General features: G+C 41.3%; 1 protein-coding gene across 4 annotated transcripts in view; it reads right to left on the bottom strand.

The window, feature by feature from the left end:
- Nucleotides 1-25,632, bottom strand: part of PDSS2 (decaprenyl diphosphate synthase subunit 2) — a 308,361-nt gene that overhangs the window by 121,075 nt on the left and 161,654 nt on the right. For all 4 annotated transcript variants that reach the window (XM_033234756.1, XM_033234758.1, XM_033234757.1 and 1 more), the window contains exon 3: nucleotides 6,057-6,255. In XM_033234756.1, the coding sequence (XP_033090647.1) occupies nucleotides 6,057-6,255 (199 nt within the window). The remainder of the gene's footprint in view (nucleotides 1-6,056; nucleotides 6,256-25,632) is intronic.

The raw sequence follows: 25,632 nt of genomic DNA on the forward strand, positions 1-25,632 counted from the left end.
TCAACAGGATGTAAGCAGAAAAATCTCATATAACTTATGAGAAAGGTCTTTAAAGTGTGAATACTATATAATTTATCATGCAAACTGGGACACAAGGGTAAAAAGAAGCGCTGAAACAACTAAAATTTTATACTTTTTGAAATATGTATTTATAACAGCTGATTTTATTAGATTGGTGGACTCAACTGGTTCTATTCAAAAACTATTTTCAAAAATAAAATGTCAAAAGCAATAAAGATAACATACATGCGCATATAATAAAACAATAATTTCTTTATACTGATTATCTGAATATTTAAAAATAACGAGAATTATTATTGATGTATATTTCCATGGTTTAATCCATTTCTTAGCCATATCTATCTCTAATATTGTGTCATTGGCATTTTTCTGAAGAATGTGTTCATTAAAATATGGTATTTAAAAATAAACCTGCCCGCAATATTCTTCACAGTTGCAGTTTATAGTTAATTCGTTTGGAATTATTGATACTTTCAATTATGGAGAAAATTCTCTTTCTACACATTCTAAGTTACCTGATAAGTTCAGAGTAAATTTGCTAAATGGAGGACAGAATTCTAATTTTAAAAATATTGAACAGTTTAAATATTTCAGTTTAAATATTTTTAGAGGCACTTTCTTTTTGCTTCCATCAGAGTATCTTACTTTAACAGATCTTTTTTTTTTTTTTTTTTTTCAGATGGAGTTTTGCTCTTGTTGCCCAGGCTGGAGTGCAATGGTGCAATCTCAGCTCACTGCAACCTCCGTCTCCTCGGTTCAAGCGATTCTCCTGCCTCAGCCTCCTGAGCAGCTGGGATTACAGGCATGTGCTACCATGCCCTGCTAATTTCAGGGTTTCGCCATGTTGGTCAGGCTGGTCTCGAACTCCCGACCTCAGGTGATCCGCCCGCCTCGGCCCCCCAAAGTGCTGGGATTATAGGCGTGAGCCACTGCTCCCGGCCTAACAAATATTTTTATAAGACAAAACTTATCAAATAAGTTGTTTCTATGATTCTTTTCAATGTTTTGCCAAATTTAGATGCTGCAAAATCTAGGCCTTCTCAATCTCATTTCGTGTGTGTGCGCGCGCGTGCAATTTATTCAAAGTAGGAGCACCACCAAGATTCTTCCTGCAAGGTGAGACATTTCAAATCGCAACTACAGAACTGAAAATTTTAATCTTGTATATCGTTTGAGTTCTTACTGTCTATATCATTCCTTCTTTGCTTTTGTAGGGAAAAATTCTAATGGAAGCTTTGTTTTGTTTTCATTAATTGTAATTCCCTAGAAGTCTCATGTAGTGTTGTGTTTATCGAATACTTGATTTAAGAGTCTCAATTGATGTTGAACAAAATGCTGCCAATTATTATTGTTATTGTTATTATTATTATTATTATTTTTTTGAGACAGAGTTTCACCCTGTCACCCAGGCTGGAGGTACAGTGGCATGATCTTGGCTCACTGAAACCTCCAACTTCTGGGTTCAAGTGATTCTCGTGCCTCAGACTCCTGAGTAGCTGGAATTACAGGCATGCACCACCACACCTGGCTAATTTTTGTATTTTCAGTAGAAACAGGGTTTCACTGTGTTGGCCAGGCTGGTCTCAAACTCCTGACCTCAAGGGATCCGCCTGCCTTGGCCTCCCAAAGTGCTGGAAATACAGGCGTGAGCCACCGCACCCAAATGCCACCAAACTTTTGATGACCCATTTAGAATAAAGTTCAATACCACTGTTGGGGGCACAGACTGATTTATAAAGATTTCTAAAATCTGATCAACGACAGACAATAAAAAGAAAAGGCACATACTGCTCTGTTGAAGTGTATTTTTTTTTTTTTTTTTTGAGACAGAGTTTCGCTCCTGTTGCCCAGGCTAGAGTGCAATGGCGTGATCTCGGCTCACTGCTACCTCCACCACCCGGGTTCAAGTGATTCTCATGCCTCAGCCTCCCAAGTAGCTGGGATTACACACATGTGCCACCATGCTCAGCTAATGTTTTTTGCATTTTTAGTAGAGACGGGATTTCACCATCTTGGTCAGACTGGTCTCGAACTCCTGATCTCAGGTGATCCACCCGCCTCAGCCTCCCAAAGTGCTGGGATTATAGGCATGAGCCACCGCGCCCGGTCTGAAGTGTATTTTTCATCTGACATCAGCTACAACTCCCAAATCTTACAGTTCAGTGACTGTGACTATTCAGATATTTATAAATTTTGATGTAACAATAGCTTCTACTAAAATAGAAGACTTTTGGTGCTTGTTTAGATGTAATAATCAATTGTGTGCCACAACCAATGCCAACTACTCCACAGGTTGCTTAATGTAGTAAAAAAACATTGTTTTTAACACAACACTGTGCTTCACCAAAATTTGCACTTCTATTGTTACTATAAACTAATAATTTTATTTTCTATATTGAACTTTTATTTATTTATTTTTTGAGACAGAGTCTCACTTTGTCGCTGAGGCTGGAGTGCAGTGGCACAATCTCGGCTCACTGTAAGCTCTGCCTCCCGGGTTCACGCCATTCTCCTGCCTCAGCCTCCCAAGTAGCTGGGACTACAGGTGCCCACCACCACGCCCAGCTAATTTTTTGTATTTTTAGTAGAGACGGGGTTTCACCATGTTAGCCAGGATGGTCTACAGCTTGTGATCTCGTGATCCGCCTGCGTCAGCCTCCCAAAGTGCGGGGATTACAGGCTTGAGCCACCGCGCCGGGTCTTTCTATATTGAACTTTTAAACTGAACTTCCAGTCTCACTCATAAAGGCTTTATGTTTAACAGAATACACTTCCAAAAGCTTTACCTTAATCCCATGAATGAATGGAAAGAAAAAAATGAAACCATTTGTAGAACTAACTTAAATGATGTACTTATTTGAAATACCTGATGACACTGAACTGAAACTGGAATTATTTAACTGCTTTCATAGTTCTTCTGACAATGAAACAAAAGAACTATTGCTTCCCTTTTCCTATATACACATAAACATTGTAGTCGACAATTAGTGAAATCACTTAGAATAGTCATTTCTCTAAATATAAGTTGTGTTGCAGAGTGGTATGGATATATACCTTCTGCAGCTGCATAAAGTAAATCCTGATACTTCTTCAACAGACGTTACTCTTCTTGTTTTCATGTGGTCAGTGATACCACTATGGCCTCTACAGTGGTTAGTAAATGTCAACAAACATTTTTTTCAAGTTATTAATATACATTCCTTATTAATTTTCTTAAGAAAAAAATCAATACTTAAAAAATGAAACACATACTTTTAGTTTTTTCAGTTTACTGCTGCCAAAAAGATTTACTGCAAAAACTAAGTGTTGCCAAGCAATAAAATAGTTATAGATTTACACTGTACAAGCAAGTGTGCTCAGTCTATGCTACACTTGCTCCCTAGCAGAGCTGATCAGCCTTGATTTCCCATATATATTTTACAGACACCCAGACCTATAATTTACTGTTTCCCACTGAACTTATCAACTGGTACCTGGTGGCTTTGTGACTCTTGCAGGTCACGCATGGGCTACAGTACAATTGGGTGACACACTACACAGCCAGCTGGGGCAGCAGCATCAAAACTTCTCCCACCACCTGATATAGGAAAGAGTTAGCTGCCCCTAGACATTTGTGTCTGAGTGCACCTTACTGTATTAGCAATTGCCCTGCATTCTGTCTTTGATTGGGAAGTGTTAGTTGTGCCTGAAAGGGTTGGGAAAAGAGATGTTATTTCTGGTATCTTTCAGATTTCCTAACAACTTAAAATGAAGCTGGGCACAGTGGCTCATGCCTGTAATCCCAGCACTTTGGGAGGCCAACACAGGAGGATTTCTTGAGCCCAGGAGTTCAAGACCAGCCTGGGCAACATGGTGAAAGGCAAAAACCCATCTATGAAAAAAAAATACAAAAAATTAGCCGGGTGTGGTTGTATGCACCTGTGGTCCCAGCTACTTGGGACACTGAGGTAGGAGGATCGCTTTAATCAGGGAGGGTGAGGCTACAGTGATCGCACCACTGCACTCCAGCCTAGGTGACAGAGTAAGACCCTGTTTCAAAAAAGAAAAAAAAGGAAAAAAGGACAACTGATAATGAGAACTCTCCCCACTGTGTAAGGGTCTCACAATACTATTATAATACACTACACAAAAACAAACACAGAGGCTGGAAGTACTAAGTGGGGATCTACCAAACTCATCCCAACTTATTCTAATATAATTATTAGTAATAATTCTCTGTTAAAAAATGAAAAATCCAGGACAAATGCTAAATCAGATGAGATCCCAGGATGGCTGGCTTACACTGGGACTCTGCTTTAGCAAACTAGGATGTACACTGATCCAACCTTCAAGGGAAGGAGACCTGCCCTTTTACGTCCTTCCTCCTTCTATTGACTGGAGGGAGGCCATAATGGCAACTGCCTCAGGCCATGATGTGGTAAGATAAGGATGGCAGAACCGTAAGATAGAAGGAGTCTGGATCCCTGACTTTGCAGAATCACTATACCAACTTTTGACTGCCTACTCCTAGGTGATTTTACATGAGAAAAAAAAATAAATTCCGATCTTATAGGGCACTGTTACCTTATAATCAAACCTAATCCTAACTGATATAACAAGAAATACCTCTATAACCCTTCCAGAAAGCAGGTTGGCAATATGTATCAAGAATACTAAAAATGTGGCCAGGTGTGGTGGCCTTAATCCTTGTAGTGGCTGGGATTAATCTCATACCTTAATCCCAGCACTTTGAGAGGTTGAGGTCCGAGGATCGTTTGAGGCCAGGAGTTCAAGACAAGCCTGGAAAACACAGTGAGACTCTGTCTCCACAAAAAATTTTTAAAACTTAGCCAGGCATAGTGGTGCCTGTAGCTGCTACTCAGGAGGCTAAGGTAAGAGATGGCTTGAGCCCAGGAGTTTGAGGCTGAAGTAAGCTATGACTATGCTACTGCACTTTATTTTTTTATTTTTATTTTTTATTTTTTTTGAGACGGAGTCTCACTCTGTCGCCCAGGCTGGAGTGTGGTGGCGCGATCTCAGCTCACTGCAACCTCCCAGGCTGGAGTGCAGTGGCTCAATCTTGGCTCACTGCAACCTCTACCTCCCGGGTTCAAGAGATTCTCCTGCCTCAGCCTCCCGAGTAGCTGGGATTACAGGCGTGCGCCACAACGCCCAGCTCATTTTTTATTTTTAGTAGAGATGGGGTTTCACCATGTTGGCCAGGCTGGTCTCGAACTCCTGACCTCAGGTGATCCACCCTCCTTGGCCTCCCAAAGTGCTGGGATTATGGGAGTGAGCCATTGCACCCGGCCTTTAGCCTGGGTGATAGAGTGAGACCATGTCTCTATAACAAAAGGAAAAACAAAACAAAAACACTAAAAATGTTTAGCCCTTTGAACCACTTCTAGGTCTTTATCTTAAAGAAATAATCTGGAATAGGGAAAATTGATATGCAAAGATCTTTACTGAAGATCTACTTATGATAGTAAAAATAAGAAGCAACCTCAATGTCCAACAATGAGGAATTTGTTAAATAAGAGGTATTATATCTAAGTGACTGGATATTATAAAAAAAAGTTATAACCATGGGAACATGCTCACATCATAATATTAAGTAAGAAAAAATAGGCAGGATTTAAAAAACCTTATACATAGCAAGTTCTCATATATATTACAAAAAAATTTACTTATATAAAGGCATTAATGAACAACAAAAAAAGACTACAAGGAAATACATGAAGATATAAACCAGCAGTGATTATCTCTGGATAGTGGGATTATAGGTAATATTTACTTATATTTTCTTTGAAGATTTAACCCTATTCTACAATTAATAATTTCATCCATAATCAGAAAAAAAAATTACTTTCAAAACTCATTCCTAGCATTTACACTTTGCCTGGTACTAACACTGCCATCATCATGTTCATCACAGTTTTACTGAGTATGTACATGAGGGGAGTTGGCGCAGGAGGACACACAGACCTGTGGCTCCAGCAGCCAACTAATTGCTGCCTGAAGCTATTCAGGTACAACCAAACCCTGCCCATTTTTACCTTGGTGTTCTGTAGCAAAGCAAGTCCATTGCAGGCATTTGCTAGAAGAAAGTCTCCACTCAGGATAGCAATTTTATTTCCAAATTGCATGTCTTTCAGTGGACCATCAGATGATTGCAACTCATTTAAATTTACTATCCCACGATGTACAAGGAGAGCAGTATGAATAAGCTCTGTGATCTCTGCCAAACTTCTTTGACTAAAACATAAAGGTAAGATTTGTTAGAGTATCAAGAATACCATTTTATCATTAATGTCTGATTTCAGTTTTCAACAATAAAATATTCCATAGGTTGCCACCCACTTTTTTTGGGGGGGGGATTATATCTTTCTAATGAAGCTTTAAATAGAGGCCTCTCTACTGAGCAGTTTGGGATCTGTAAGAAGATCTTGACACCTTCCTTCTCTGTAATACTCCTCACTCTTCCCCACAAGTCACTAGGATATCCCAGATAGAAGATGGCCAGTGGAGGGCCACCCTCCACAGCTCCATTTAGATATTGTGCTCTCAGTATACTTTCTTCATGCTTGTAACTTCAAGATTTCTGAGACTCCTTAGTAGTGTCTAATGGAATTCCAATTTAAGTGAGAATATAATCTGTGCCAGATACTAGTCTAAGGGCATTATGTACATTCTCTCTCACTCTCTTTTTTTTTTGATGGGGTCTCACGCTGTCACCCAGGTTTGAGTGCAGTGGTGCAATCTCAGCTCACTGTAACTTCCACCTCCCAGGCTCAAATAATCTTCCCACTTCAGCGTCCCGAGTAGCTGGGACTACTTGGTTTGTGACACCAAGCGTGGCTAACTTTTGTATTTTTGGTAGAGACAGGGTTTTGCCATTTGCCCAGGCTGGTCTTGAACTCCCGAGCTCAGGTGATCTACCTGCCTCAGACTCCAAAGTGTGGGGATAAAAGGTGTGAGACACTGCTCCTAGCCACATTATCTCAATCATAAATGCAAAGCTATGGGGTTTACAGAGATGAATACAATATGGTTTCGTCCTTCAAGGACTTTTTAACTTTCAGACTAAGAATGAAGACAAAAACCTACAGTAGCAAATAATATAGAGAAGGCCCCTGAGGAGCTTATAGTATAGAACTGTATTACATGGCAATTTCAGCAGATGTTTGTTCCTTTTTTATATTTTTCTGTAGTTTGTATATTTTGTACCATGATAAAAGTATTACTTTTATATTCAGAAAAAAAATCAACAGGTAATTTACTAAAAATTTAAACATTACCACAACTTCATGATAGGTATTATTAACCTCTTTTAATAGGTGAAAAAATTGTGCACACAAGTAAAATGACTTTCCCAAGAGTACACCGTAATGTAGATCTGAAAATCTGCTGGTATCTGCTACAAATGGCCCCATGTGAGTCACGTCTTTTGGTTTCCAAGGTCCTGCATGATCCCCTTCCACGCCTGGCCATGTGACTTGCTTTGGCCAATAGGACATCAACAAACAGTATACAAGGAAGCCTGATAAGTGCCCTATGCAACTGATAAGCTTTTCGTAGTCACAGGAATTGCATGACCCCAAGCAGAAGAACCCTCAGGTCAATCCACAGAATGGTAGTGTGCTTCAAGTCACTAAATTGTATGGGTGATTTGCTATGTAGCAACAGATATCTGAAACAGAAATGGTATATCTAGAAGTGGAGTGTTTGCTTTGAGTCAGAAAAATGAGACTGGGAGGCAAAGGCTTAAGGAATGGCAAACTCTTAGTGGAAGCTGGAAAGCTACTCAGCTACAAGTATAAACTATATCTTACTAGAAAGGGAAAATAGGCCAGGTGCAGTGGCTCATGCCTGTAATCCCAGCACTTTGGGAGGTCCAGGTAGTAGGACTGCTTGAGGCCAGGAGTTCAACATCAGTCCAGGCAACATAGTGAGACCCCATCTCTACAAAAAATTTAAAAATGAAAATTAGCTGGGTGAGGGGGTGCACGCCTGTAGTCCCAGTTACTTGGGAGGCTGAGGTGGGACAATCACCTGAGCTCAGGAGTTCAAAGTTACAGTGAACTGATGGCACTATTGCGCTCTAGCCTAGGCACAGAGTGAGACTCTATCTCAAAAAAAAAAGAAAAAAAAAAAAAAGGAAAGAAAAGAAAAGGAAGCTCAGAAGGCAGAACCAAGAACAATGGAGAAGAGTGGATTCGAGAATCATTTCCAGGGAACAGAACTGAGACCTAATCAAGAAACATTCCTTGCTCCAAGATAGAGTAGGTGGCCCAGATATGTGCCCAGCTGGATTTCAGAATTGCTACAGATTAGTGACTGCTATGTACCTCCCATTTCTCTCTCTTTTTAATGAAACTGACAACTGTGGTTATCTTCTTTCTGATTCACTATTGTATGTTGGATAGACGGTGGTGTCTGGGTGGGGGGTGGGTAGATAATTTGTTCTTTTATTTCCTAGGTCCCTGATTGAAGAGGGGCTGTACCCATGGAACCATATTCATATGGAGACCTAACAGAAATTATGAGATCAGGGACTCTGAGCTTGATGTCATAAAATGGATGAGACTGGGGTCTTAGGAGGTGGTATGTTTTGCATATGGAAGGAATGTGAAACATTGGGGCCAGAGGGCAAACAGTGGCAGAGTGTTACACCAAGTTACACTTATCAGTCACACCCTCTGATATCCAAGCCATGTATAATCTCCTTGATTGATGCTGAGTTTGACCATGTGACTTGTTTGGTCAATGGGACATCAGCAAAAGAGGGACAAACAGGCTTGATAAGTGTTTTTGCATTGGGGTTTACCCTCGTGGAATGCTAACCCGAGACTACAAGTTAAGAAACCTAATCTAGCCTCTTTGAGAATGAAAGGCAACATGGAGAAAGGCCCAGCTGTCCTAGTCAAGCTCAGCCCCCTGCACATTTACCAGGTAAACACAGCCACATAAATAAATACAGGAGAAACCAGCAAAGGAACAGTCCAGCCAAACAACAGAATTATGAGAAATAAATTGGTTACTGTTTTAAGCCACCAAGGTTTGGAGTAGCTTGTTACACAATAGACAACTAACAGAGACTCCAAACCCCAATCTATTTCTACTAGATTAGGCTGCCTCCCACATGTGCCCTTGAAAGAGTCTATCTTTCCTTTTTTTCTGTAGACCTCATCTGTGTCATAAAAGCTTTAGAAAAGTTTCCTTGAAGATGCTAAATTTGAGAGGGGCCTGGAAAGGCAAGTAAGATTTCCATAGCTGGAGAAAAAGGGCAAAACAAGAGCAGGGCTTGAGAACTCCAGAATAAGAAAGAACACGAATCATGACATAGAGAAGGCCAGAGTTGAAAATGTGACCAAAGGTTGAAGAGATCAGTTTGGCTACAGTAAAGGGACTATGTGGGTAAGTGAGAGATAGGAATTTTGGAGCTTGGTTATAGCAGGTGAAATGGTCATATTTTATTACACAGGCAATCTTTTGAGATGAAAGGATGATATATATTTTTTAATAATTTAGGAAGAAGATTCCAAAGGTGATATATAGAAAAACCTTAAATAAGTATCTAGGGAAAGTAGGGATATGGGATGGGGGAGCTATTACAAAGGTCCAAGGAAGATGCAACAAAAGGCCTTGACCTAGGACAACTGCCTTAGACATGGAGAGAAATAAACATAAAATAATCAGGCCAGGTAATCAGGCTCATGCCTGTAATCCTTGCACTTTGGGAGGCCAAGGCGGGTGCATCACCTGAGGTAAGGAGTTCGAAACCAGCCTGGCCAACATGATGAAACCCTGTCTCTACTAAAAATAGAAAAATTAGCCAGGCATGGTGGTGGGCGTCTGACTAATTTTTGGGAGCTACTTGGGAAGCTGAGGCAGGAGAATCACTTGAACCCAGAAGGCGGAGGCTGCAGTGAGCTGAGATTGTGCTACTGCACTCTAGCCTGGGTGACAGAGCAAGATTCCATCTCAAAATTAAATAAATAAATAAATATAAAATCATCAAATAATATATGAGAGTCTTCTCTCAAAAAAAACCAGACTGGCTTAACAGTTATAATAATCACATAAAGATACAATTAAAAGAACCAAACAACTTGGCATTATCAAATGCCAAGGAAAATCTCATGTCTAATTGATTTCCTTTGTTAAAAAAAATTAAGAGACTATGTAAAGATGACCCAGTAGACATATTGTACTTGATTACAAATTTGGGGAGTAGAGAAAGGAAATTAATCAGTGAGTCAAACAGTATCTAAGAGTAAATTCATGGTTTAGATTAAAATCTCATTATATCCCAAAGAAAATCACTAAGAATGGAGGCTTAAAAGACAGTTGAAAAGTTAACAGAAGACATTTTTTAAAAATAGAACATTTAAAATTGCCTTTTAAAAAATGACTAAAAGAAAGGAATAAAATTGTATTTTATTACTACCCTGCAAATGATTTCTAGTTTATAAAACCATTCACTGAAAAAAGTCCATATTGTCACATCTCACAAAAATCACACAATGAGATTATGGGAAAGCATAAAAGTAAAAAGGGTTAAGCATTTGGACAAGTTTTTCATGCAGTTCAGCTTATGAAAGAAAGCAGTAACCAGCTAAGCAAAAAGTGGTGTTTTGGATTACTCAAAGGATGAAAATGAGTGATTTTGACATCTATAGTCATAAAACAGCATTCATTAAAAAAACAGCAACTTTTAAATGCCACATGGCCAGAAACAACAAAAACAATGGTATACAATAATAAAAGTGAAAGCCCATCATTTTTACAGTGTCTGCCATTTAAAAAAACCTTTCATTTATATGATCTACTTGTGATTCTAATTACAGAGGTCTGCAGAGGTTAAATACTTGATCAAGAACACTGAGTTTATAAAAGGCAAAGCTGGATGGCCGGGCGCGGTGGCTCAAGCCTGTAATCCCAGCACTTTGGGAGGCCGAGACGGGCGGATCACGAGGTCAGGAGATCGAGACCATCCTGGCCAACACAATGAAACCCCGTCTCTACTAAAAATACAAAAAAATCTAGCTGAGCGACGTGGCAGGCGCCTGTAGTCCCAGCTACTTGGGAGGCTGAGGCAGGAGAATGGCGTGAACCCGGGAGGTGGAGCTTGCAGTGAGCTGAGATCTGGCCACTGCACTCCAGCCCGGGCGACAGAGCAAGACTCCGTCTCAAAAAAAAAAAAAAATAAAATAAATAAAAGGCAAAGCTAGAACTCAGAGTCACCTTATCCTAGTAACAAATGACAATTTAAAATGTTTAGCTGGGCACAGTGGCTCACGCCTGTAATCCCAGCACTTTGGGAGGCTGAGGCAGGAGCCTCAGGAGTTCGAGAGCAGCCTGGCCAACATGGTGAAACCCCGTCTCTACTAAAAATACAAAAATTAGCTGGACATGGTGGCGCATGCCTGTAATCCCAGCTACTTGGAGGCTGAGGCAGGAGAATCGTTTGAACCGGGGAGGTGGAGGTTGCAGTGAGCCGAGATCGCACCACTGCACTCCAGCCTGGGCAACAGAGTGAGACTCTGTCTCAAACTAAAACTAAAAATAAAAATAAAATAAAATGTTTATTTACCTAAGGAATAGTAGCTGGTTGGGGAGGGGGAATAAGCCGAAGTTACCAATGTTACCATCACAATATATGCCACAAATCTGTCCAATTTTTATCCCTAGTTTTGAAGCAACAGGGAAGGGAATGTTGCTAGGAAAAAAGTATATTAAGAACGAGCTTAATTCTTTTTGTTTACAGTAACTGGGGAAGGTCAAGTTGTTTGAATTCATCAGAATGAAATCAATAGTTTTAGCCTAATCAGGAATCTGGATAACAGTTCTACTTCTGCTTATTACATAAGACAATTCATGGGCAAATCCCTTAAACTCAGACCCTTGGTCTTCTTGTCCCTGAAAGGAGGGGGACTGGAGAAACACATCCCTTCCAGTCCCCAAATTATAAGATTCAGGGATTTTTAAAAAAGAGTTACCTAAACTGGCAGTTAATAGTTAAAAAGATTTAAAAAATACCTACTTTTCTATAGGAAATAGGAGTGAAATGACTAGTCTTTAAATCTATCCTGTAATTTCACTATCTAGTACTGTGCTCTCAGATTCTAAGATTTTATCACCAGATAAGTAACTCTGGATCATATTTTACGAGTCCAATTTAGTATATGTCAGAGAAGCAGTGACAGTATGAAAAAATTTGAGAAAATTTTCTTCTGCTGATCTTATTCCTATTTTAGTTACCCAAAGCAATCTATTAAACTTTCAATGCACTGGATTTTTAAAAAATTATCTTAAATAAAAGTCTTCATGCCAATTTATGTACATATATTTCAGTACTCTTGAATACTTCTCATGCTCTTTTTTTTTTTTTTTTTTTGAGACGGAGTTTCGCTGTCGCCCAGACTGGAGTGTAGTAACGTGATCTCGGCTCACTGCAACCTTTGCCTCCCAGAATCAAGTGATTCTCGTGCATCAGCCTCCTGAGTAGCTGGGATTACAGGCATGTGCCATGATGTCCAGCTAAGTTTTTTGTATTTTTGGTAGAGACAGGGTTTCACCATGTTGGCCAGGCTGGTCTTGAACTAATGACCTTAAGTGATTTGCCCACCTCGGCCTCCCAAAGTGCCGGGATTACAGGCCTGAGCCACCACGCCGGGCCCTCATGCTAACTCTTGATTATAAAATAGTCACAAATAAATACAACTTATGTTAAGCAATCAGAGTAAGAAAGTAATTACCATATTGAAAGATTAATCAATGTTTTTATAAGATTTTTTCATCAAATCACTTTCTTTCCATTATATGTTAAAAAACTTCATCTGCTTTTGATCTGTCCATTTTCCTCCAAAGCTTCTCAAATTTTTTTAGCATCCTAAGCTTCAGAAATCAGGGTGGCAGACATTGCTATTAATATTTGCCTATCCATTCTTTCCTGTGTTTGCGCCACTGCACTCCAGCCTGGGCAACAGATACCCTGTCTCAAAAAACAAACAAACAAAAAACCCAAATTGTTACTTATAATAACTTGAACTCTCTTCAAATGTATTGCATTTAAGTTGATGTTAAAATAGAAGAGTTAATTGTGTTTTGCCACACAGACAAGGGAGATAAAAGACGATGGAGCCTGCATTCTCTCTATCTTCCTTCCCTCCCTTTATTCTTTTTGAGAGGTTAAAAAATTTCAGAAAAGTATATACCCTTGAGTACATTTGGAGTGGCAATGGTCCTCACTTAAAAAACTTACCACCTCATGATCCCCTTCAGCTAGATGTGATCATGTGACACAGTCTGGCCAATTAAATGTAAGCACTAGTCTACCAGGTGGGGTTTCTGAGAAATCTACTGAGTTCCTGATATAAGGGAACAGATTCAGTTGGTGTATACCTTTGACATTTTGGGCTTACCCATGTTCCCTGTCTGGAATATGGCCCAGCTGCCTGGAGGCACAGTAGAGACTTAACGATCCTAAAGAGGGCTCCCAACCCTCTAAACCTCCTAAAGAGTGTTGGGGGCCCTCCTAAAGGTTTAACCCTCTTTAAGCATGGTAGAGCAAAAAGAACTTTGAGCCCCTACTGACTTCTTTGAGGGCTGCATCAGCTCTGATGTGTCCACCTCTAGACTTCTTGTTATCTGAGATAAACACTGCACTCTTTCAAGCCACTGTTTGTTAGAGTCTTGTTGCCACTGTTTGTTAGAGTCTTGTTGTAAGTCTTGTTACAGTCTTGTTATATGGAGCCAAATACATTCTTAAAAGATATAGTCAATAAAAATTGTGACAATAAAAATAATAGACATCTCATGTTCATAAGTCTGCACTCTGGTTTCATTTACCTAATATTATCTCTCAGAGACAGTCCTGTATCATTCAGAAGTAGAGGATCTCCTTTTACTATTTAACATCTCTGCTGAGGTTCACTATATGAAAGTACCATACAACTTTTGGGGCTAAAGGGTTTGTGATCAATATATTTTTGTTTAAAGACTTTTTAATAATCAGCCCACATGTAACTTCTTTAACTTTCCCAGAATTAACTCTTTCTTCTGTATGTGAAAGCCTTTGAATATGGCTCAGTCATGTATCAAATTGGACTGTAATTATTTCTTTAGCTATCTCTCTCCCTGCCACCCCCTTCCCTCACTATACGGTAAATTATACTACTCTACTTCCCTGGGCTGCCTATAAATATTTGTTAAATAAACAGCTCTTTACTTAGCAATTAATTTTATTTATTTATTTTTAATTTCTTTTTTTTTTTTTTTTTTGAGACAGGGTCTCGCTCTATCACCCAGGCTGGAGTGTAGTGGTGTGACCTAAACTCACTGAAACCCCCACCCCCTGGGTTTAAGAAATTCTCCTGCCTCAGCCTCCCTAGTATGTAGGATTACAGGCATGTGCCACCATGCCCGGCTAATTTTCGTATTTTTAGTAGAGACGGGGTTTTGCGATGTTGGCCAGGCTGGTCTCGAACCCCTGACCTCAGGTGATCCGCCCGCCTCGGCCTCCCAAAGTGCTGGGATTAGAGGTGTGAGCCACCGCACCCAGCCACCATTAATTTTTAAAGGCTATAGGGCATCGCTATCATTCTTAGTTTCAAAAGGGAAGGAATGACAAACTAAAAAGTAGGGTTTATAGAATCAGAGTTGGAAGTGACCCCAGAGGTCGGTTAGTCTCTATGTATCCCCCTACAGGGATTAGTGATAACTACTTCACAGGAGCCATGTCAGCTGATGAACAGTTTTTATTTTTAGAAACAGGGTCTCACTCGGTAGCCCAGGCTGGAGTACAGTGGCGTCACCACGGCTCCCTTTAACCTCAAACTCCCAGGCTCAAGTGATCCTCCTGTCTCAGCTTTCTGAGTAGCCAGGACTACAGGCACATACCACCATACTTGGCTGCTTTTTTAAAAATTATTTTTTTGGGCCAGGCGCGGTGGCTCATGCCTGTAATCCCAGCACTTTGGGGGGCCAAGGCGAGTGGATCACGAAGTCAGGAGATCGAGGCCATCCTGGCCAACACGGTGAAACCTCGTCTCTACTAAAAAAAAATACAAAAATTTAGCTGGGCGTGGTGGTGAGTGCCTGTAGTCCCAGCTACTCAGGAGGCTGAGGTAGGAGAATGGCGTGAACCCAGGAGGGGGAGCCTGCAGTGAGCTGAGATCCTGCCACTGCACTTCTGCCTGGGCAACAGAACAAGATTCCTTCTCAAAAAAAAAAAAAAAAAAAAATTTTTTTTTTGTAGAGACAGGGGTCTCCCTATGTTGCCCAGGCTGGTCTCGAACTCCTAAGCTGAAGCAATCCTTCCACCTCAGCCTCCCAAAGTTCTAGGAAAACAGCTGTGAGCCATCGCACCCAGACTGATCAACAAACAGTTTGGCTGGGTGTGGTGGCTCACACCTGTAATCCCAACACTTTAGGAGGCCAAGGTCGGGGGGATTGCTTCGCCCGGGAGTTCAAGATCAGCCTGGGCAACACAGGGAGACCTCATCTCAATGAAAAACGAAACGAAAAAAATTACCCAGGTATGGTGGTGTGTGCCTGTGATTCTAAGCTACTTGGGAGGCTGAGGCAGGAGGACTGCTTGAGCCCAGGAAGTTGAGGCTGCAGTGGGCTCTGTTTGCAACACTGCACTCCAGCCTGGGTGACAGAGTGAGACCCTGTCTCAAAAAAAAGAAAAAAGAAAAAAACCCCACCAAAACCGTTCCTTATAATAACCTGAAATCTCTTCAAATGTTCTGAATTTAAGTTGATGTTAAAATAGGAGAAGAATTGGCTGGGCGCAGTGGCTCATGCCTGTAATTCCAGCACTTTAGGAGGCTGAGATGGGCCGATCACTGGAGGTCGGGAGTTCGAGACCAGCCTGACCAACATGGAGAAACCCTGCCTCTACTAAAAATACAAAACTAGCTGGGCGTCATGTTGCACATCTGTGATCCCAGCTACTGGGGAGGCTGAGGCAAGAGAATTGCTTGAACCCGGGAGGTGAAGGTTACAGTGAGCTGAGATCGTGCCATCACACTCCAGCCTGGAGGACAAGAGCAAGACTTTGTCTCCATAAATAAATAAATAAATAAATAAATAAGTTGTTAACCATGGCTAACCTTGTTTTAGCTACACCCTTCATTCCTCTTTCAGACTTTGAAGTAAATGCCAGATATGTCACTTCATCTGAATATTCTTTGAAAATACTATTTTTAAAAGTGCCTAATAGTGATTATGGCTACTACTTACACTAAATTACTTTGAGACAATTACTGTATGTTGAACACTATATAAAAACATTTTTGCAAGAATAACTCAATCAACAGGTTAATAAATAAAATAATATACAACTCACAACAGCTCTCTGAGGTAAGCTTTATTATCTCTTCTGTACAGAAGGCAGCTAGGCTGACAGGCTAAGTAACTTGTTCAAGTTCACACAGCTAGTTAACTGCAAAACTGGACTCAAGCCCAGGACTCTGGTTCTAAAGCCTGGGCTCTCTGCATATCAACAGAAAACTAATAAATATCCCAAACACAACATGTGCAAATTCAAGGTCTTTCTAAAAATATTAAAATGATAGGCGAGAGTCATTCATTTAAAGTCATTTTACTTGAATCCTAAAATTTGTTTTTAAAATTGAAAAACTGATTTTTATGTTCATATGGGTAAAATTGAAAATTACAAAAAAACACAAGTTGGAAAAAATAAAGAGGCCTGCCATTCTAGATTTTAAATCTTACTATAAAGCTACTGCAGTTTTTAAAAGTATAGTATGGCTGGGCGTGGAGGCTCACATCTGTAATCCCAGAAGTTTGGGAGGCTGAGGCAGGAGGATCGCTTCAGCCTAGGAGTTTGAGACAAGCCCGGGGAACATAATAAGACCCCATCTTCAAGAAGAAGAAGAAAAAATTATGATAATATCACAGGAACAGACTAATAGATTAGTGAAACGGAATCCAGAGAGAGATTCAAATGCAAATGAATAATTACTTATTTATGATAAAGATAACAATTCAAATCATTAGGGAAAAGATGGATTATTCTTACAAATGGTATTTGGGCAACTGTCTATCAATTATGAGGAAAAAATGTTAGATCCCTATCTTACATCATAGATAAAAACATATTTAAATGGACTAACCATCTAACTGTGAAAAGCAACACTATAAATTTAGGAAAACATTCTTATGGACATGGGCTAAGAAAGTTTTGCAAGACAGAATAGGAACTCAGGAAGCTACAAAGAAAACAAAGGATAGGGGGCTGGCCACAGTGGCTCACGCCTGTAATCCCAGTACTTTGGGAGGCCGAGGTGAGTGGATCACCTGAGGTCAGGAGTTTGAGACCAGTCTGATCAACATGGCGAAACCCCGTCTCTACTAAAAAAATACAGAAATTAGCTGATTGTGGTGGCAGGTGCCTGTAATCCCAGCTACTCAGGAGGCTCAGGTGGGAGACTGAACCCAGGAGTCAGAGGTTGCAGTGAGCAGAGATTACGCTATTGCACTCCAACCTGGCCGATCAGCAAAACTTCGTCGCCAAAAAAAAAAAAAAAAAAAAAAAGAAAAGAAAAGGAAAGAAAAGAAAACAAAGGATAAATTTGAGGAGTTAAAATAAATAAAAAAGTTTAACACTAAAATATACCATAGGTTGGGCGTAGTGGCTCACGCCTATAATCCCAGCACTTTGGGAGGCCGAGGTGGGCGGATCACTTGAGGTCAGGAGTTCGAGACCAGCCTGGCCAACATGGTGAAATCCCACCTCTACTAAAAAAATACAGAAATTAGCTGATTATGATGGCAGGTGCCTGTAACCCCAGCTACTCAGGAGGCTGAGGCTGGAGAATCGCTTGAACCTGAGAGGCAGAGGTTGCAGTGAGCCGAGATCGCACTACTGCACTCCAGCCTGGTTGACAGAGGAGACTCCATCTCAAAAAAAAAATAAAATAAAATATACCATAAAAATAATGAGGCAAATACAGACTTGAAGTATTTGCAATAAATACAATAAACAAAAGGTTTATATTCAAAATATATGTGAAGCTTATCCAAATTAATAAGTTAAAGAAACAATAGCAACATGGGAAAAGATACAAAGAGGTAATTCCAGAAGAAATACAAATGGCCAAAAACTATGTAAAATGATGCTCACCCTCAGTAATAATTTAGAAAGGAGTGGCCAGGTACGGTGGCTCACGCCTGTAATCCCAGCACTTTGAGAGGCCGAGGCAGGCGGATCACAAGGTCAAAAGATCGAGACCACCCGGGCCAACATGGTGAAACCCCGTTTCTACTAAAAATAGAAAAAATTAGCTGAGCATGGTGGTGCGTGCCTGTACTCCCAGCTACTTGGGAGGCTGAGGCACGAGAATAGCTTGAACCTGGGAGGTGGAGGTTGCAGTGAGCTGAGAATGCGCCCCTGCACTCCAGCCTGGTGACAGAGCAAGACTCCGTCTAAAAAAACAAAACAAAACAAAACAAAATAAGGAAAGTATTACAACAACAATGAAATAACATTTTTAGTTCATTGACTTTGCAAAAATGAAAAAGATCAAGAAGATACAGTTTTGTTTAAAGTAGAAATAGGGGTCTCACACTGATGCTGCAAGAGCCAAATAAAGCCCACAGATATACTATTTGGCAAAGAGCATTTCCAAAACAAAATTGAATTAGAAAGCCTTTGGAGCCACACTCCTCAGCTTGCCACAGTTTCCACCACTTCCTTTACCTTTCCTTGACATTTACTTGAACAGCCTGACCCTTGAAGGTAGCCACTCACAGTGAAATTTTCCCTGAATATACTACTGTATTGGACCTTAAGTTGGTACAATCACTTAGAAAAGTATGGTATCTAAAAAAAATAAAAAAATATGCATACCCCTTGACCTATGATACTCTACTGAAATAGTATAATTTTATATACCCATATAAACTTTTTTTTAATTAAAAATTTTTATTTTGGCCAGGCGTGGTGGCTCATGCCTGTAATCCCAGCACTTTGGGAGGCCGAGGAAGGCGGATCACGAGGTCAGGAGATCGAGACTATCCTGGCTAACATGGTGAAACCCTGTCTCTACTAAAAAATACAAAAAAATTAGCCAGGCGTGGGGCGGGCGCCTATAGTCCCAGCTACTTGAGAGGCTGAGGCAAGAGAATGGCATGAACCCGGGAGGTGGAGCTTGCAGTGAGCCGAGATTGTGCCACTGCACTCCAGCCTGGGTGACAGAGCGAGACTACGTCTCAAAAAAAAAAAAAAAAGAAAAAGAAAAAAAAAATTTTATTTTTATTTTTTGAGATGGAGTTTCACGGCTGGAGTGCCGTGGTGTAAACTCGGCTCACTGCAACCTTTGCTTCTTGGGTTCAAGCAATTCTCCTGCCTCAGCCTCCCAAGTAGCTGAGGTTACAGGCATGTGCCACCACACCTGGCTAATTTTTGTATTTTTAGAAGAGACAGGGTTTCACCATGTTGGTCAGGCTGGTCTTGAACTCCTGACCTCTGGTGATCCACCCACCTTGGCCTCTCAAAGTGTTGGGATTACAGGTATGAGCCATTGTACCTGGCCCAAATTTTTAGTTTATTTAAAAATTAGAGATGGGTGAGGTGGTGTGCGCCTACAGTCCCAGCTATTAGGGAGGCTGAGGTGGGAGGATTGCTTGAACCCAGGAGTTCAAGGCTGCAGGGAGCTAGCATTGCACCACTGCATTCCAGCCTGAGTGACAGGGTGAGATCCTGTCCTCTAAAAAAACAAAACACAATGAAATAAGAATAAAAATTAGAGATGGGGTTTTCCTATGTCAGCAGGCTGGTCTCCAACTCCTGGCCTGAAGTAATCCTCCCACCTCGGTTTCTAAAAGTGCTGGGATTACTGGCAGGAGCCATGACATGTCCGTCCAACATGTTTGTTTTTAATAGCATACATTACATAGTTTGGTAACACCAAATAATTAGAAACAATCTAAATGTCCATTAATGTAGTACAATACTAAGTAGAAATTAAAAAGAATGTGGTAGATCCAAATCTACTCCTTCAAAAGTTGGTAAGTGCAAAAAAACATGAGGGCTGGTATTTTTGTCTGTTTTTTCCATTATTCTATCTCCATTGTGTAGTTCAGTGCCTGGTAGGCCCTCAAGTCTTTGTTGTATGAATGAATGAAGAAGGAGCACCAGTTGATTTTTGGAGAAAAAGGAAAAACAATGAGAAGGAAGAATAGTGGACAGGCAGGGAGCAGGAAATGCAGATGCTGAGATTATGAACTTTTTAATAGCCTTTTTTGTTTTTGGACGTTTAAACAGATTCAGATTTGGAGGTAAGTAGGGATATTCATTGGACAGTAGCAGACAAGCCCATCTAATACAGAGAGAAACACAGATGAGATTGGACTTGTGACTGAAGAGGGCCTTGAATAGAGCAAGCAAGGAGTTTAGGTTTTTCTAGAGCAGTATGGGGTAATTAAGGAGGAGCTGGACAATATGAAGATGCCGGGATGAAATTTTTTTTTTTTTTTGAGACAGAGTCTTGCTCTGTCACCCAGGCTGGAGTGTAGTTGCACAATCTCGGCTCACTACAACCTCTGCCTCCCGGGTTCAAGCAATTCTCCTGCCTCAGCCTCTCGAGTAGCTGGGATTACAGGTGCCTGCCACCATGCCCTCCTAATTTTTGTATTTTTAGTAGAGACAGGGTTTCACCATGTTGGCCAGGCTGGTCTCGAACTGCTCAACTCACCTCTCAGGTGATCTGCCCACCTCAGCCTCCCAAAGTGCTGGGATTACAAGCGTGAGCCACTGCACCTGGCCGAAAATGGTATTTTAAGAAATGGAGGCCGGGCGTGGTGGCTCACGCCTGTAATCCCAGCACTTGGGGAGGCCGAGGCGGGTGGATCACCTGAGGTCAGCAGTTTCAGACCAGCCTGGCCAACATGGTGAAACCCTGTATCTACTAAAAATACAATAATTAGAAGGGCATGGTGGCAGGCACCTGTAATCCCAGCTACTCGGGAGGCTGAGGCAGGAGAATTGCTTGAACCCAGGAGGCAGAAGTTGTAGTGAGCCAAGATCGTGCCACTGCACTCCAGCCTGGGTGACAGAGCGAGACTCTTGTCTCAAAAAAAAAAAAAAAGAAAAGAAAAAGAAAAAAAGAAATGGAGGCCAGGTGAAGTGGCTCATGCCTATAATCCAAGCACTTTGGGAGGACAAGGTGGGTGGATTGCTCAAGCCTAGGAGTTTGAGAACAGCCTGGGCAACATGGTGAAACTATCTCTAGAAAAAATACAAAAATTAGCTGGACATGGTGGTGTGCCCTTGTCCTAGCTACTCAGGAGGTTTGAAGTGGGAGGATCACTTGAGCCTAGGATGTCAAGGCTGCAGTCAGCCGAGATCATGCCACTGCACTCTACCCTGGGATTCAGAATGAAACCCCATCTCAAAAACAAAACAAAAAGAAATGGAATATGCCAGTATAATCCAGGATGCACAGCATGGGGAGAGATGACTATGTCAAGAAGATCAGGCTACCACAGCATGATTTCAGAGAACTCTAGTTGCAAAGAGCCTATGAGGCCAAGTAGTGCAAGCTCATTAGGGAAAGTCATTCAGCTTCTCCTGGGCTCAAGCAATCCTCCTGCTTCAGCCTGCCAAGTAGCTGGGACTATAGGTGCACACCACTAAGCCTGGCTAAATTTTTTTAAAAATGTTTTTTGTAGAGACAGGGTTTCACTTTGTTGCCCAGTCCAGGCTCAAACTCCTGGCCTTAAGCCTTGGCCCATGATTACAGGGGTGAGGCACCATGCCTGGTCCTATTTTAGTATTTCCAGTGACAAGGAGCCTATGACTTCATGAGGAAACCTATTCTGTTAAAACGGTTTTGTAAGAAGTTTATTTCTTTACACTACAATTTGCCAAACTGTAACTATCACAAAGTTGTTTCTATTTTTCTAATAATTTAGGAGTGACACGATTAGAATGTGAACTCTAAGGTGACAATGGAGATATATGGGGAGTGATATAAAATAATCTAATGGAAGAATTGCAGTATTGCTTGCTGTGTGACTAAATATGGAGGACAAATGAAAGATACTTTTAAGATGTGAGGCTGGAGTGGTAACAAGGTAAGCAGGAAAATGAAACCACTGCTTTTCTGCTCAAAATCGTCCAGTGGTCCCTATCTCACTTAATTTCTTAATTTGGTAAAAGCTAGTCCCTATAATGTACTCCAAGTCTAATACAATCTGCCACAATTCCCCCCTCTCCACTTCATTCCCTCCGCTTTTCCCCCTCACTCACTCTCTTCTGTGACAATAGCTTCTTTGTTATTCCTTAAACATGCCAAGCCTATTTTTGCCTCAGGGCCTTTGCCCTTTCCTCTGTCTGGACCGCACTTGCCTTATGTATCTATAAGGCTTAGTCATTCACGAGCTTGAGGTCTCTGCAAAAGAGCACCTCTCTATACCTAAGGCCTTCCCGGGCACGCTATTTACAGTAGCAACCCTCTCATCCCCGTAAGCATTTTCGATCCCTGCCTCCTGCTTTTTTTCTCCTCTATAGCTCTTACTGCCATGTGACATACTAGCTTTTTTCCCCCTGCTTGTTTGTGTTTTATTTCTATCCTGACAGTCTCAAAGAACAGGGCAAATAATCGGGGTGGGAGCAAATGGAGAAAGAGATAAAAGCAAAAATTCCTAAAACATACTTAAATAATATCAAGCTCAAACAGTTAAAAAAAAAAAAAAAAAAGCATATGAGCTCTAATGAAAAGGAAAAGTATACACACTTTTGTAAACCCACGCCAGGTAAAAGAACCTTTCATGATGATAACCTTTAACTAATTATAAGTGCCAAATATTAATTTTTTATAAGTAGACTTAGAGTCCTAAGAGTCATTCAATTTTAGTTGTGGTAATTAGAGAAACATAAGGATTTTCCTATTTTATCGTTTATTCATGCTGATAAATTAAAATGGAATTTTGCACTTGGGGTTGGCCATGAGTACATCATTCAAAATTCATCTTATTTCACTTTTAAATTTTGAAAGGAGAATTCTGATTTTATTTTCTAAAAAAAATTTTTGGAGACAGGGTCTCATTCCACCACCTAGGCTGGAGTGCAGTAGTGTTATCATAGTTCAATGTGACCTCAAACTCCTGGGCTCAAGGAAGCCTCCGACTTCAACCTCCTCAGTAGCTGGGATTACAGGTGCACACCACCACATCCAGCTAATTTTTAGTTTTCTTTTTTTAGTAGAGACAGGGGGTCTCACAATGTTGCCTAGGCTGGTCTTGAACTACTAGCCTCAAGTGATTCTCCCACCTTGGTCTTCCAGAGTGCTGGAATTACAGGTATGAGTCACCATGCCCAGCCTAGAATTCTATTTTTAAAAATAGGGTAGGAAAATGAAAAATCTCAACCATGAGAGGCAAAGTGCCAGCTGGGCACAGTGGCTCATGCCTGTAATCCCAACACTTTGGGAGGCCAAGGTGGGAGGACTACTTGAGTCCAAGAGTTTGAGAGTAGCCTGGGCAACATAGAGAGACCCCATTTCTATTAAAAAAAAAAAAGAAAAGAAAAGAAAAGAAAAAAGAGAAATGCCAAGGCTGTAGGCTGTAATAAAGATGATGTCGAGGGGCGGAACAAGATGGCCGAATAGGAACAGCTCCAGTCTCCAACTCCCAGCGCGAGCGACACAGAAGACCGGTGATTTCTGCATTTTCAACTGAGACTCCACCTCTGGGGACAGGGCACAGCTAAAAAACAACAGGGGAAGCAGCAGAGGCCTGTGCAGATGCGAACGAGTCTGTCTGACAGCTTTGAAGAGAGCAGTGGATCTCCCAACACGGAGGTTGAGATCTGAGAAGGGACAGACTGCCTGCTCAAGTGGGTCCCTGATCCCTGAGTAGCCTAACTGGGAGACATCCCCCACTAGGGGCAGTCTGACACCCCACACCTCACAGGGTGGAGTACACCCCTGAGAGGAAGCTTCCAAAGTAAGAATCAGACAGGTACACTCGCTGTTCAGCAATATTCTATCTTCGGCAACCTCTGCTGCTGATACCCAGGCAAACAGGGTCTGGAGTGGACCTCAAGCAATCTCCAACAGACCTAGAGCTGAGGGTCCTGACTATCAGAAGGAAAACTATCAAACAGGAAGGACACCTATACCAAAACCCCATCAGTACGTCAACATCATCAAAGACCAGAGACAGATAAAAACCACAAAGATGGGGAAAAAGCAGGGCAGAAAAGCTGGAAATTCAAAAAATAAGAGCGCATCTCCCCCTGCAAAGGAGCGCAGCCCATCGCCAGCAACGGATCAAAGCTGGTCAGAGAATGACTTTGACGAGATGAGAGAAGAAGGCTTCAGTCCATCAAACTTCTCAGAGCTAAAGGAGGAATTATGTACCCAGCGCAAAGAAACTAAAAATCTTGAAAAAAGAGTGGGAGGACTGACAGCTAGACTAATTAATGCAGAGAAGGTCATAAACGAAATGACAGAGATGAAAACCATGACACGAGAAATACGTGACAAATGCACAAGCTTCAGTAACCGACTCGATCAACTGGAAGAAAGAGTATCAGCGATTGAGGATCAAATGAATGAAATGAAGCGAGAAGAGAAACCAAAAGAAAAAAGAAAAAGAAATGAACAAAGCCTGCAAGAAGTATGGGATTATGTAAAAAGACCAAATCTACGTCTGATTGGGGTGCCTGAAAGTGAGGGGGAAAATGGAACCAAGTTGGAAAACACTCTTCAGGATATCATCCAGGAGAACTTCCCCAACCTAGTAGGGCAGGCCAACATTCAAATTCAGGAAATACAGAGAATGCCACAAAGATACTCCTCCAGAAGAGCAACTCCAAGACACATAATTGCCAGATTCACCAAAGTTGAAATGAAGGAAAAAATTTTTTTTTTTTTTTTTTTTTTTTTTTTTGAGGCGGAGTCTTGCTCTGTTGCCCGGACTGGAGTGTAGTGGCGGATCTCAGCTCACTGCAAGCTCCCCCTCCCGGGTTTACGCCATTCTCCAGCCTCAGCCTCCCGAGTAGCTGGGACTACAGGCGCCCGCCATCTCGCCCGGCTAGTTTTTGTATTTTTAGTAGAGACGGGGTTTCACCGTGTTAGCCAGGATGGTCTCCATCTCCTGACCTCGCGATCCGCCCGTCTCGGCCTCCCAAAGTGCTGGGATTACAGGCTTGAGCCACCGCGCCCGGCCGGAGGAAAAAATCTTAAGGGCAGCCAGAGAGAAAGGTTGGGTTACCCACAAAGGGAAGCCCATCAGACTAATAGCAGATCTCTCGGCAGAAACTCTACAAGCCAGAAGAGAGTGGGGGCCAATATTCAATGTTCTTAAAGAAAAGAATCTTAAACCCAGAATTTCATATACAGCCAAACTAAATTTCATAAGTGAAGGAGAAATAAAATCCTTTACAGATAAGCAAATGCTTAGAGATTTTGTCACCACCAGGCTTGCCTTACAAGAGACCTTGAAGGAAGCCCTAAACATGGAAAGGAACAACCGGTACCAGCCATTGCAAAACCATGCCAAAATGTAAAGACCATCGAGGCTAGGAAGAAACTGCATCAACTAACGAGCAAAATAACCAGTTAATATCATAATAGCAGGATCAAGTTCACA

Source organism: Trachypithecus francoisi, unplaced genomic scaffold (genome assembly GCF_009764315.1).
Source record: "Trachypithecus francoisi isolate TF-2019V2 unplaced genomic scaffold, Tfra_2.0 Lachesis_group15, whole genome shotgun sequence".
Taxonomy (NCBI): domain Eukaryota; kingdom Metazoa; phylum Chordata; class Mammalia; order Primates; family Cercopithecidae; genus Trachypithecus; species Trachypithecus francoisi.